This window comes from Ictidomys tridecemlineatus, chromosome 11 (genome assembly GCF_052094955.1).
Source record: "Ictidomys tridecemlineatus isolate mIctTri1 chromosome 11, mIctTri1.hap1, whole genome shotgun sequence".
NCBI classification, from domain to species: domain Eukaryota; kingdom Metazoa; phylum Chordata; class Mammalia; order Rodentia; family Sciuridae; genus Ictidomys; species Ictidomys tridecemlineatus.
Genome location: NC_135487.1, coordinates 119,937,583 through 119,950,007, shown reverse-complemented (window position 1 = coordinate 119,950,007; position 12,425 = coordinate 119,937,583). Strand labels below are relative to the sequence as shown.

At 47.4% G+C, this 12,425-nt stretch overlaps 2 protein-coding genes across 11 annotated transcripts in view; one reads left to right on the top strand and one right to left on the bottom strand.

The window, feature by feature from the left end:
• The window catches only part of LOC110599556 (C-reactive protein), a 153,835-nt gene extending 143,198 nt beyond the window's left edge, over nucleotides 1–10,637 (bottom strand). For 2 of the 10 annotated variants that reach the window (XR_013428147.1, XR_013428151.1), the window contains exons 1-2: nucleotides 10,202–10,602; nucleotides 7,979–8,055 (exon numbers count right to left, since the gene is read on the bottom strand). The gene's annotated coding sequence lies outside the window, so the exon portion shown is untranslated. Of the gene's footprint in view, nucleotides 1–7,978; nucleotides 8,056–10,201 lie in introns of all 10 variants that reach the window. The other 8 variants (XM_078027200.1, XM_078027201.1, XR_013428145.1 and 5 more) reach the window with 7 other exon arrangements.
• Dusp23 (dual specificity phosphatase 23) lies at nucleotides 6,314–8,330 on the top strand. The gene is made up of 2 exons (XM_078027203.1): nucleotides 6,314–6,749; nucleotides 7,919–8,330. The coding sequence occupies exons 1-2, from the start codon at nucleotides 6,483–6,485 to the stop codon at nucleotides 8,102–8,104; spliced, it is 453 nt and encodes a 150-aa protein (XP_077883329.1). The 5' UTR covers nucleotides 6,314–6,482; the 3' UTR covers nucleotides 8,105–8,330.
• Nucleotides 10,638–12,425: the final 1,788 nt, after the last annotated feature.

The window sequence follows — 12,425 nt, the reverse complement described above, 5'->3', positions numbered from 1 at the left end:
GGCAGGAGGCCGTCTGCGGCTCCTTCCTCTTTTCCCCAGGGAAGATGGAGGCACTTACAATGGAGGACAATGACCAGGGCAGTTTCTGCTGTGCCTGGAAAAGGTGGAAAGAGTAGGGAGTGACATTTCAAGCATTCCTCCAGAAAGGAAACCGAGGAACCAAGCCCTTCCTTGGAACAAAAACAGGAAAGGCACATGTACATTTACGCGTGTTTTTCTTGGACATCTCTCTAACCAGTAGGTAAAGCCAATAGATTGTTCTAATCAGGGACGGTTAGGTGTTTCTAATTGTCCTTGGGCTTCCATCCAGGCCAATTAGGTGGTTTTCAGACCTCTCCCTCCACTGATGGGCTCTTCTGCCACAGTCCCGCTCAGCCAAAGCATCTCAGCTCCAGAGAGAAGACACCTGGGGATCTCCAGGTCATCAGCTCTGTGACCAGGCCATGTTTGGGGTACTATCAATGACCATCAAGAAGAAGAGGAAAAAGAGCTGTGGGGTTCCCAGTCTTACCTGAGAACTTCTCAGATGTTGGTGGACATACCAATCGCTTAGGGAATCCACGGGTCTGGGATGGGCTCTGAGATTTTGCATTTCTCACATGTTCCCACGTGATGCCAATTGTAGATCATACCTCCAGAAGCACTGGTCAAAACACGATTGGGGGAACAGCTAGGAGTCTGGGAAGTTGGCTAAAAGAAACTGACAATCTCTGAGCTTCATTGATTCTGTTTTTGTTTTTCATCTGCACTGGAAAACAAACCTATGTATTCTATTGTTTTAGGGATTAGAAAACTTAAAGCAAAGAGACGGGAAATAATATGGTGATTTAGGGCTATTTACTATTGTAACCAGCATATTAAAGATAAGAAAATAAAGTCAGTATTTAAGGGCATCTGGAAAAGTTTTCTATTGATGCATAACAAATTGCCACAAACGGTGGCTAAAGAAATATCCACTTATTATGTCACAGTCTTGTGGGTAAGAAGTTCAGCTACAGGTTCGCTGGATCCTCTGCTTGGGGTCTGAACAGGCTGAAATCAAAGTGCCAGTTGGGCTGAGACTCATCTGAGCTCAGGACAACATGAAGAGAAGTAGGAGAGTCCACCGAAATGGTCTTCAGGGCAAAAGTGGCTGTCACCTGAGTGCCACCCCCCATTCTGCTCTCCCCCTGTCTTTGTTGAATGGCTTTTCAGAAATCAAAACCTGGTCTCCAACTCCTCCCCCATCTTCGGCTCTCATAATGATAACATCTGGCGGAAAGGAGCAGCACCTGACATCCCAGCTCACAGTTTCCGTGGGAATGATTGTAAGCGCCCTAAAGGTGAAATTGTGAAAAGTACCAAAAAAAAAAAAATCAACTAGTAATTGTGAGATCTCAGTTATGGAACGTTCTGTAACCACAGACAAATCACACATTATTCAACAAGATAGAAAAAGAGAGAGGGAAACAACAAAAAGCTATCAGTGCCATCTTGTGGAAAGACCTATATTAAAATGCTCAAGGTGATCCAGCCACACCCATCCCATTTCAGAACCTCTACACCCAAGGCCAACGTGCATCCAACAGACAGAGCTCCATTATTCCTTTATAGACACCGTTCTGATTGGTAAAGCCTGTGTTCTAATTGTTCTCTTCCTATTCCATGACCAGTTATTAAATAATCTGTGTATCTTTGCTAACCATACAGAATACCATATGGATCTTTACCTCCAACACCATACACACAAAAAAAGAAAAGAAGATAGAAAACTCATACTGAAACTATACTGGTTGGTTCCCCTACCCAGCAAGGTTTTCCAGATGTGGAAAATTTGCACTGACCCATCACAACACTCCAACAAACACACATAAACACCACACATGCACACACTCACGCCCACACTCTGACCATAATTTGCTAATAGTGTAACTCCTTCTGGTTAAATTAAACTTGTCTGTGTTTTATTTCACTTCTTGAGTGTATTGAGATTTATTTCTCTTCTTTCCTTCAAACTGGATATTTTTATCTGCATTGGTTACCTATTGCTACATAACAAATTACCCCAAAAATTGATTGCTTGAAACAATAAGTAGGTGTTAACCTCACCATTTCTGGGAGAAAGGAACTCAGGAAAAGCTTAGCTGAGTGGTTCTTGCTCTGGGAATCCATGACATTATAATTGTAAACAAGATGTTGCGCCCGTCATCTAAAAATCTTGATGGGGCTAAAGGATCCACTGCTAAAATAGTTAACTCACCCCTGACTGTTGGAAAGAAGCTTCCTTCAGTTCCCCGCTGCAGAGATATCTCCATGTCTGCACAACATGGAAGGTGGCTTCCTCCCAAGATTTTCCCATGGCAGCTCCTCCCAAGAGAGAACAAGATATAAAAACCAAAGTCTTTTATGACCCAACCTAGGCAGTCATGTGCTATCACATCCATGATACCCTGCTGGTTACAGAATCTGGCCCTGTCCACGTGGGAAACACATGAGATGCTCATTGGGAGCCACCTTTGAGGCTCCATTCCTTCTCCTTAGGTCTAATTTCCAGATCATTTGGGGCCCCAAGAGAAATGTGTTTAGACACAGAAAAATCAGAACATGCAGAACACAGAATTCTGACTCTAGTCCAAGGTCCACAGGAACCCAGACTGAAGCAATCCTCCACCTTGGACACAGGGTCCTATCTGGAGAAAGGCGGCCTCTGCGTCTAACTTCATCTCAAACCTGTTAGAGAACTGGGGCCTCAACATGAACCAGGACTAGGTCAAAACATTCTTATCGGCTGGTGAAGGGGAAGCTAAGAAAGCCCCCAAACTGTTCCATTGAGCTTTTCAGCGGACAGAGAACAAAATGGGAAATGAAGATCCCATCTTCAGAAGACTTCTGATCTTTCCAACCCAAACTTACCTTTCCCCCTCCTGACTTCTTTTCATGCTTGTTATTTTTACTGCACAATTAGCTTTTTAATATCTATTATCTGATTTCCAGAGAGTGACAATTGCTTTGATGAGCAAGTTAGTCCTTATTATATGTTCCGGGAATAATTATATCTGAGTCTAAATCCCCTCCCTCCGAGTATGTTGCAAATTCCTTGAAGTCAGAGAAACCACTTCAGCTTATGACTAAACCCATCATCAGTGTCCACAAATTGTTCTCCAGGAATATGTCCCCCCAACACATTCACGTACACACAGAGACCACAGGCCGTCCTACACATACACACCATGGAGCAATGCTTGATTTAAAACAAATTAAATTAAATGTAAAAGGCTTATTTATCCCTTTTTACAAAGTAACTGGTCTCAGCCAGGATCATACTGACATGTTAAAATGCACACCTCAAAGAGGCGCTGCCCGACACTTAACACAGTCCTTGAACTCATGCAATCAAAAGGAACCACGTTGTGCTCGAGACGCACATTCACACTCAGAAGTGTACATTCACGATCTTGCCAGTGCATTCTACTTACTTATTTATTTCCTACTCATTTGTTATTTAACATTTTTGAGCACTATGCATCAGGCTCCACACTTTATGGGGGAACTAAAAGATGTGTGTGGAAGTTTTGTCTCCTGTGCAAGCAGGTAACCGGCCCCCACCACCAGTGAAATAATACCATCCTGGGAGGGCCTTTGTACAGGACAAGGTGGGATAGAGAGTCTAAACCTTTCTGAGGATCAGGGGACCCTACGCAGAGGAGAGAGGGTAGAAGGTCGTATTGTGTATGGGTGTGACATTTATAATACATTGTCAGCTGTGAGGTCCTGGACATGACATGATCAAAGAGGGTTTGCCTTCAAGTTTCAGACTCCCCAGGGCGAAGGAAAAAGTTAAATGGGAACCTGACCATGGGACATAGTTCCCACAGGGACCCTGGGAGGTACCCATGGGTGTACTGGAAGGAGGAGGAAAGAATTCCTAAACTGGGCGCTAACTGGCCTTTCTGTAGGGAGGTACTGGCAGATGGGTGGCGGTGTTTCTAGCACCACAAAGAGTCACATAAGATGGAAGGTAATTGTTTGCAGGACAGGGAAAAAGAGAATCTCTGTCCCTCCATCTCCCCACTCCCCCACAAAAATGGCTTTCCTCTGGAGAAGACAGAGTCTGAGCTGGATATCAAGGGGGCAAGGAGGGGCACAGGAGCACAGGCCACAGGGGGAAGGGGGAAAATGAATGGATTGGGCAGGCTAGAAAGATCCGTAGGGAGTTTTGTAGGAAATGGGAGTGCAAACAGGAAGGGCTTAATCAGGCCCTGATTGTATGGAAGGAGAGAAAAGGGGAGATCCGGCAGCTCGTGGAACCTGAGAGAGTGGTTGTCTGGATAAATGGTGAAGTGTATTTTCCACTGAGTCACAGCAAACTTTGAACTTTGGAGAAGGAGAAATCCTTTTCATTTTGCCAGAGCCAGAGGACTAACTGGTCAAATGTGTGTGTCAAGAATAGGCGGGGCAGAGGGCGGGAAGTACATTTCCATGGCCAAGTACCCTGGGCTTGGATCAATGTGTCCTTGGCCAATCTGGGTTCCTGTGGACCTTGGACTAGAGGCAGAAGTCTGGGATGCGAAATGGGTGCAGCGTGAGGTCCGGACAGCTGTCGCTGGGGGGGGAGGGCCTGCGCTCCGTTAGGGACACCAACTTGTGCTAAGCCTCAAGTTATTCATACACAAAGAATATGTACAAATACCGTCCATGTGTGCTTCTTCCAGAAAGCAATTGGCACAGGACCTGGTACGTGGAGCAAATTAAAAGAGGATTAACTTTTTCATATTTATGGGTAGTCTGCCTCATTAGAAGCCCATCATTCAAATGAAAATATAAACTGTTCAGATGCTAGCTGAGATACCATGTTCAGATCTAGGTCACCACCCCATAAGAACAACACTGATAATCTTTGGTTTGCCCAGGGTACCTGGAAACCTTAAAATATGAAGAAATATGGATTCTGAATAAAACCTAAGAAAACCCACAGGTATTTAAACCAGATAATGTTTGGAGGTGTGTTTGGATGGATTATATGAAAAGGACATATTTTCTGCTTCATTTTAGAAAGCAGTACTGTGTTTTTAAATACTTTATACTGGTCATCTTCCTTAATCTCACAGTGCCTTTGTTTTCTCCTCTGTAAAATGGGGCTAATTAGATCACTTAAAATTGTGCCAACTAAATGAGTTAAGATACCTAAAGCTGAGGCGAGTACTTGTCACATAGTAAATGCTCAATAGATGTTAATTCTTATGTTCCTGGCTGTTGTTACTATTACTATATTGCCCTGGGTAAGATTTCAGAGTGTCACTTGGCAGCCCCGCCACCCTTGAGTTAATTCCCTTTTACTGGGAGAGTTCCAAGAAGTCTCTGACAATGACTCATCAGTCATTGGAGGAGTGAGTCCTCCCCAGCCCAGAAGTAGATGTGTCATCTCTTAAACCCTTGAGCATGTGCTGTAAAGAAACTAAGTCCCATGGATGGAACTGGAGCGTATCATGCTAAGTGAAATAATCCAGACCCAGAAAATCCAGATTTGAACGTTTTCTCATATGCAGAAGCTAGAGAGAGAAAAGGGGGAGGGGGGGTCAGATATAATAAAGATATAGGGAAGATCAGTGGAGTAAAAGGAGATTGAGAGGGAGGGAGGAGGGACAGGAAAAGAGAGAAAATGCAGAATGAATTTGATGAAATTACGCTATATGCATGTACAAATAAACCACAGCGAATTCCACCTCCGTGTGCATCTATAAAGCACCAATCAGGAAGGAAAATAGGGAGAGGGAGGAGAAGGAAAGCGGGGAGGGTACGGGGACTGAATGGAGTATGTTAAATTCCGTACATGTACTATTTTGCCAAAATGAACCCAACTGTTATATAGAACTATGATGCACTAATAAAAGAAAAATAATCATAATAAAAGGGAAAGTAAGTCGAGGTCGTGTCCTTAAGGAGGCAGGGGCGGGTAGCCAGCGGTGCAGTAACCCCAAAGCACCACCAGGGAGCAGCAGAGCCTGACCCCGGGTGGCTTCATTTACAGAAAGCAATTAATTTGTTCTAGGTTTTCTTCTTTTTATATGCACGTAGTTGTCAGTGGATTTTTTACTTATTTATTTATTTGTGGTGCCGAGGATCGAACCCAGGACCTCACCCCAGGCAAGCGCTCCACCACTGAGCCCCCACCCCAGCCCCCTGATTTTCGAGTTGCGCACGGCTGCAGCCAGCCCGCCTCGCTGAACACCCCACCCGTCCATGCCCGGCTCCGTCTGGGCCGCTGCGCGGACGGGAGGAGCAGGGTCAGCAGTCCAGCCCCCGCCCCCGCGGCTGGGCCAATCCTCCTCCGCAGAGGGGAACGTCACCGGGGGCGGTGCCCCGCGGACCACCAGGCCCCTCCTGGCGCTAGTTCCCGGCAGGTGGCGGATTTCTCGGTCCCTAAAGGGCTCGCGACAAGAGGGCGGAGCCAGAAGGGCCGGCGTAAACCCTGGTGACCCGCTGCCCTGTGCCCTTCCCCAGCGATGGGCGTGCAGCCCCCCAACTTTTCCTGGGTGCTCCCGGGCCGGCTGGCGGGGCTGGCGCTGCCGCGGCTCCCCGCCCACTACCAGTTCCTGCTGGACTCGGGCGTGCGGCATCTGGTGTCCCTAACGGAGCGCGGGCCCCCCCACAGCGACAGCTGTCCGGACCTCACGCTGCACCGATTTCGCATCCCAGACTTCTGCCCGCCGGCCCCCGACCAAATCGACCGCTTCGTGAAGATCGTGGACGAGGCCAACGGCCGGGGAGAGGTCAGTGGGGGCAGGGTCAGCGCAGGGAGGGCAGCGGTCTGCTGGGGACGAGGGCGGAGCCAGAGATAAGACCCGGGGGCCTGGAGACTCCCGCCGCCGTCAGACAAAAAGCCAGGCTGAGAGGGGCAGGGCCTAAATGGGAGGAGTGAAGAGAGCCCAGTGGTGTGAACTGCCCTGGAGGACAGAGAAGTCACCGGGAACCAGTCACTCTGGGGAGGGGAGAAGGAGACTGATGAGCCTCCTTGGGATACGCGGGGGTTGAAGCTGGCACCGTTTGCCCTTTTTTAGAACAGTGCTGTCCAAATATAATGGAGACACATCTGTAATTTTAAATGTTCTAGCATCCACATTATTAAAATATATTTTTATTTACTGGGTTAATATTACCAAAATTAATTTCATCTGCCATTTATTTATTTATATATTTATTCATTCATTTTGCAGTGCTGCAGATTGAACCCAGATACATTCTACCACTGAGCTGCATCTCCAATACTTTATATATATATATATTTTATTTTTGAGATCAGATCTCACTAAGTTGCAAAAAAAAAAAAAAATGTTCCCAGCTACTCAGGAGCCCTAAGGCAGGAGGATCTCAAGTTCGAGACCAGCCTTGGCAACTTAGTGAGACTGCCTCCATATAAATATTTGAAAGGCTGGGGATATAACTCAGGGATAGAGCACCCCTGGGTTCAATCCCCAATACTGCCAAAAAAAAAAAAAAGCAAAATAAAGCCGGTGATATTATTTTTGTTAACATTGACCCAGTAAGTCAAAAATATTATCTCAAAATATAATCGATATAAAATAATTCATGATATTTCCATTCTTTTTCCTGCTGCATCTTCAAACCCTGATATATGTTTTATATCCCATCTCAATTTGGACTGGCCACATTTCAAGTATTCAGTAGCCACCCCGTGGCTGGTGGCTTCTGTGTTGGACAACATAGGCAGAGGGGTTTAGAGAAGCAGGTAAGGAGCCCATCTCTGGAACCAGCCACTTCAGAGCCACCCAGATACAAGGACACCCTTCCATAATAACTTTGATGTCTCTTCTTGCTCACAGAGGTCTGAGACTTAGAGGGAGAAGGGTCCTGCTTAATGGGGGCAGGAAAGTATTGGGGAAGACATCAAGCACCACCCCACAGAGCTCGCTCTTCACAGGCTGTGGCAGTGCACTGTGCCCTGGGATTTGGACGCACTGGCACCATGCTGGCCTGTTACCTGGTGAAGGAGCGAGGCTTGGCTGCGGGAGATGCCATCGCGGAAGTCCGGCGCCTGCGACCTGGCTCCATCGAGACCTATGAGCAAGAGAAAGCAGTCTTCCAGTTCTACCAGAGAACTAAATAAGGGGTCTCAGCACTCTTCTGCCAAGCCCCATTCTCCTGCCCTGTGTGGAAAATGGGGTCAGAGACGAAGGGAAGTGGTCTAAGTATTGAGCCCTCCGGCTTCCTTTGGCTCCCACTGAACTGAAATCTCCCTTCCTGAAGGCAGGTCCTGATTGACAGGGGGCTGGGGCCCCATTGAAAGGGGAAGAAGTGTGCTGCTTCCTTGAATAAATAACTTGTCAGAACCAGCTCACCCTGCATAGCACTTGACCAAGCGCTCTCACAAATCAACTTATTTGAACTTCATGCTAGCCCTGTAGGGTAAGAAAGGCAAAGATCCCCCCTGTTCTTTGCATGAGGTAGCTAAAGCTCAGGCCCAAGGTCCCACTTCTAGAAAGTAGAAGGATGGGCCAGGACTGCAACACACATCTTCTTAAAGATGCAGAAATGCTGTAGGTCCATTCCCTGTGATATGGGCTAGGGTTTCCAGAGAACTGGTCAATGAAAGGATGCAAATCCCTGGCAGCCCAGCTGCCCAGTATCCCCAGGTCTCTAACACTCACAGGCAAGAAGCGCCTCTGTTGATACAACCTCTCAGTCCAGTCCAACCTGCCCCCCATATGTCAGCTTGGCCCTTCTCAGAGCAAAGCAGGCCTGAATGTCCTGTTTATAGACGGTCACTGTCTCCATCTCCCCTGGAGTTGGCGTTTTCTGCCAGCCTCGGGTGTTGCTCAGCTCCTATGGGACTTGTAGCCCATCAGGCTGCCCCAACCTCAGGTCATTGAATGCTAGAACAAGCAGTTTGGGTGAATATGCACAGTGGATATTTGATAAATAAAGAGCTCTGGGGCTATGAATCTTGATCATGTTTCTCAGATGGTATCTTCATTTCTCCTCTTTTGGACCCCATCCTGCCATCAATGCCACACTTGAGATGGGATGAGTAGTATACATTAACCAAATGGACACTTTTTACTGTAATAACTGCTTGAACCCCTATTCGCTCTTCTACTGTGGCAGGCTGGACTGAATAAGGTAAAATTCATCGTGAAGTACATATGGAGTGTCTGCATGTACCAGCCTCTATTAGATGTGGAGGCTCCCAGCAGAATGAGGCATGAGTCCTGCTCTCAGAAGCTCTCAGCTCCTGAGAAGATGGGCACAGATAGAGCCCAATCAAAGCAGTTTCTAGATTCTGGAAACCATGCCTATTATTTCCAAATCTGTGAGACATAGGGGAGAGAGTAGTCAAGATCCCCCTGCCCCCAGACCCTATCCCTTGTAGCCTAGACTAGAGCAGGACTAAGCCATCTCTCCTCACTATTTCTCCTTCTCACTACCACACACCCAACTCAACATTATCCAACACACCCTTGCACAGAAGGTATATCAGCTGAAATCTCACCAAGAGAAAAACTATAAGATACACAACACATACCAGTTTTCTTCTGTGTTAAATCCACGGGTTTAATTCCTCCACTTTATTTTCTTAGTCTCCGCCTTGCCCACCCAGGTGAGGATACCCACCCAAAGAGGAGAAACCCACAGTCCCATGCATTCAGGGTGTAAGGGAGGAAGGAGAAACGGCACTGGCTCCCGCCCTCTCCTGTCCCGACAGCCTGCTGCATCCTGAGTCTTGATGCAAAGCCAAAGCCTCCTCCAAAGGGGTGAGTATGGGTGGGCGTGGGTGCCCACAGGCTTGCTTTCCTGTGAAGGTGGCAGAGCAGAAAAAGTCATGACTGGTCCACTTGCTGGACCCCTTTGATCCATTCTGAGATTACCTCCTCGTTGTCTCTGCCCCTCCCTTCCTCTTTGGCTGCATCCTCCCTGCATCATCTGCACTGGAGCGGAATCTGCCCTTCCCTTCCTCCCAAACCGCCTTTGAAGGAGACAGAAAATTTTTCTAACCCCATTAAAGCCCTGTGTGCAGCCTCCCTCCCCATAATTTAAGCAGGTCTCCTCTGCCTCAAGAGTTCCTTAGGGAAATAAACATATAATTATGTGCTTAAGGAAATCGCTTTTTAAATAAGTAAGAGTTGACTCCGCAATGGAAAACTCTGCCCTTGAGAGGTTGGCCTGATGCTCCATTTGCACCCATCCCTCCCCCAGATTTCCTTACCTTCTCATCACCTCCTCTTCCGCGTTGGTCCACCAGTGAGGGATGACAGATCAGCCACGGCCCATCCCCATTTAGTCCTACGCTGAGATGATGGGCATGAGAACCAACCCTCCGCCATCTAAAAAGCCCATTTGTATCACATCAGACCTGAGTTCCCCAGTCTCAGCACCACTGATATTTGGGGCTAGAAATTCTCTATTGTGGGAAGCTGTGCACTGGAGGATGCTTAGCAGCCTTCCTGGCCGGTAACCCACCAGTCGTGACAACCAAAGATGTCTCTAGATAGACATTGCCAAGTGTTTTCTGGTTGAATGAAATCTGCCCCAGTGAGAACCACTGCATCAGACCAATCAGCAGCCGCCGCTGTCATCCGCTGTCCTTTCCTATGGGAGCGGAAGAGGGAGCAGACTCGGGCTTCTCTCTGTGGATGCACACGTCTTAGGAGGGGAGAGAGGATCAACTCAAACACCATTCCCTCTCCAACCACTTCTGGCAGTCATCCGCAGTCCCTCGGCCTTGCCCAGGCCACATTTCCAACATGGTGATAGACACGACTAACTTTCTATAATAAATTGCTAGTGAGCATCACTAAGACAACAACACCCACCCCTATTTTTTAAAGTTCCATTCATATTTATCATCTGGTACATGATCATTCAAGGTTCTGTGCTGAATGGAAGTTTTTCTGTCCAGAAATCATTGTTCCTTGTAGGAACAATGGGCTCCGTCCTAAATCATTTCTAAGGTTCCTTTCCCAGAAAGCTGTTTATGTACAGAAACAACTGGTGTCAGGATGGGAGGAGAACCAGCCACACCCTGGAGGATTCTGCCCTAGCTGGCTCTCCCACCTCTACTTCCCCCACAGGATGCCCCTTCTGGGCAGGATGCCCTTGTGCTTCTGGGTTCTTAGTTCTATGACTGCCCCACAGCCCGTGTGTCCCAATGCACAGCCTGAGCACCGAAGGCCAAAATAGTGAAACTACTGTGGGGCAGCTCTGTCACATCCACTATTACCCAATTTAGAGCATGCAGATGTTCTACACCAGAGAGGGCTAGAGTGGGGACATAGGCCCAATCATACATGCAGGTGCTTGCCTCCCTTGGACCTGGACTCGGTCAGCTTGACCCTTACAGCCATTCATAACATGCAGGAATCCTGTCCACATCACTGCCCTCCCCCTGGTTGAGGAGATCTGCTTCTTGTGCACACCCTCACCTCTACCCACCCATTCTCCCCCAAAATCAGGTCTCCCCAGGGCAGTGATGAACCTGGGACAAACCATAAACTGTTTCTCAGAATGATTTGCACCCATTTGCCAAGCTTCAAGTCAAATCTTCCGCTACCTGTATCCTGCCATTCTTCCTGGCCTCACGGGATCATTGTGTCACAGAACAATGGCCGTTTCCACTAATGCATTTCACACTTTGTCATGACCATATTTGTTTGCTTATATGATCATAATCACCATCTCTTACGAAGCACTTACCATGGAGGCGGTGGTCTACATACGTTGCTTTATATTATTTGATCCTTGCAACAACACTGCAAGCCAGGTATTTTCTCATTTTTATAGATGAGGTAACAGATTTAGGGAGATGAATGACATGCCAAAACCCACACTTGCATTGAAGGAGCTGGGATACAAACCTAAAGGGTCTCATGAGTCCAGGGCTCGTGCTTCTTGGATCAGACACCCACTTGCCAAGACTCCCCTGGTTTCAGGGACGTCGAAGAGTCTAGATTCATCCTCAGAGCTTGGCCTCATGGGCCATCTTATCCAGTCCCCTCCAGGGACCAATCGCTTCATCTTCTCAGGAGGCCAGGGAACAACCCTGCACCTGGCAATGAAGTCAACAGCACCTGAATTACGTGCTGCCACTTAAAATGCATCCTGAGCCCTGAAGGCCAAAATAGTGACATTTCCATGGGGTAGTCCTGTCACATCCACGATCACCCAATTCAGAGCATGCAGATGTCCTCACCCAGCATGACAGTCTTGAGGCGTGTGTTGACTGGCATGCAGCCCTGAAAATGTCTTCTTATATCTGATGATTTATTAAAAACCCTAATACCTGTTCTGGTTTCGTTGTTGTCATCTGACCCCTTTAATGCAGGTGAGGCACTGTGCCAACTGCTTTATAGGCATTACCTCATTCTCTCCTCAGAAAATAAGACTTTTAACCCTCTGAACAAAGAACTGTTACGACGACAACCAATGCACAG

What these genes read in the sequence shown, in the direction of transcription:
- Dusp23 (XM_078027203.1), top strand. Translation starts at nt 6,483, where the DNA reads ATGGGCGTGCAGCCCCCCAACTTTTCCTGGGTGCTCCCGGGCCGGCTG. An exon ending in AGGCCAACGGCCGGGGAGAG is followed by an intron (nt 6,750 to 7,918) that starts GTCAGTGGGGGC and finishes CGCTCTTCACAG; the next exon opens with GCTGTGGCAGTGCACTGTGC.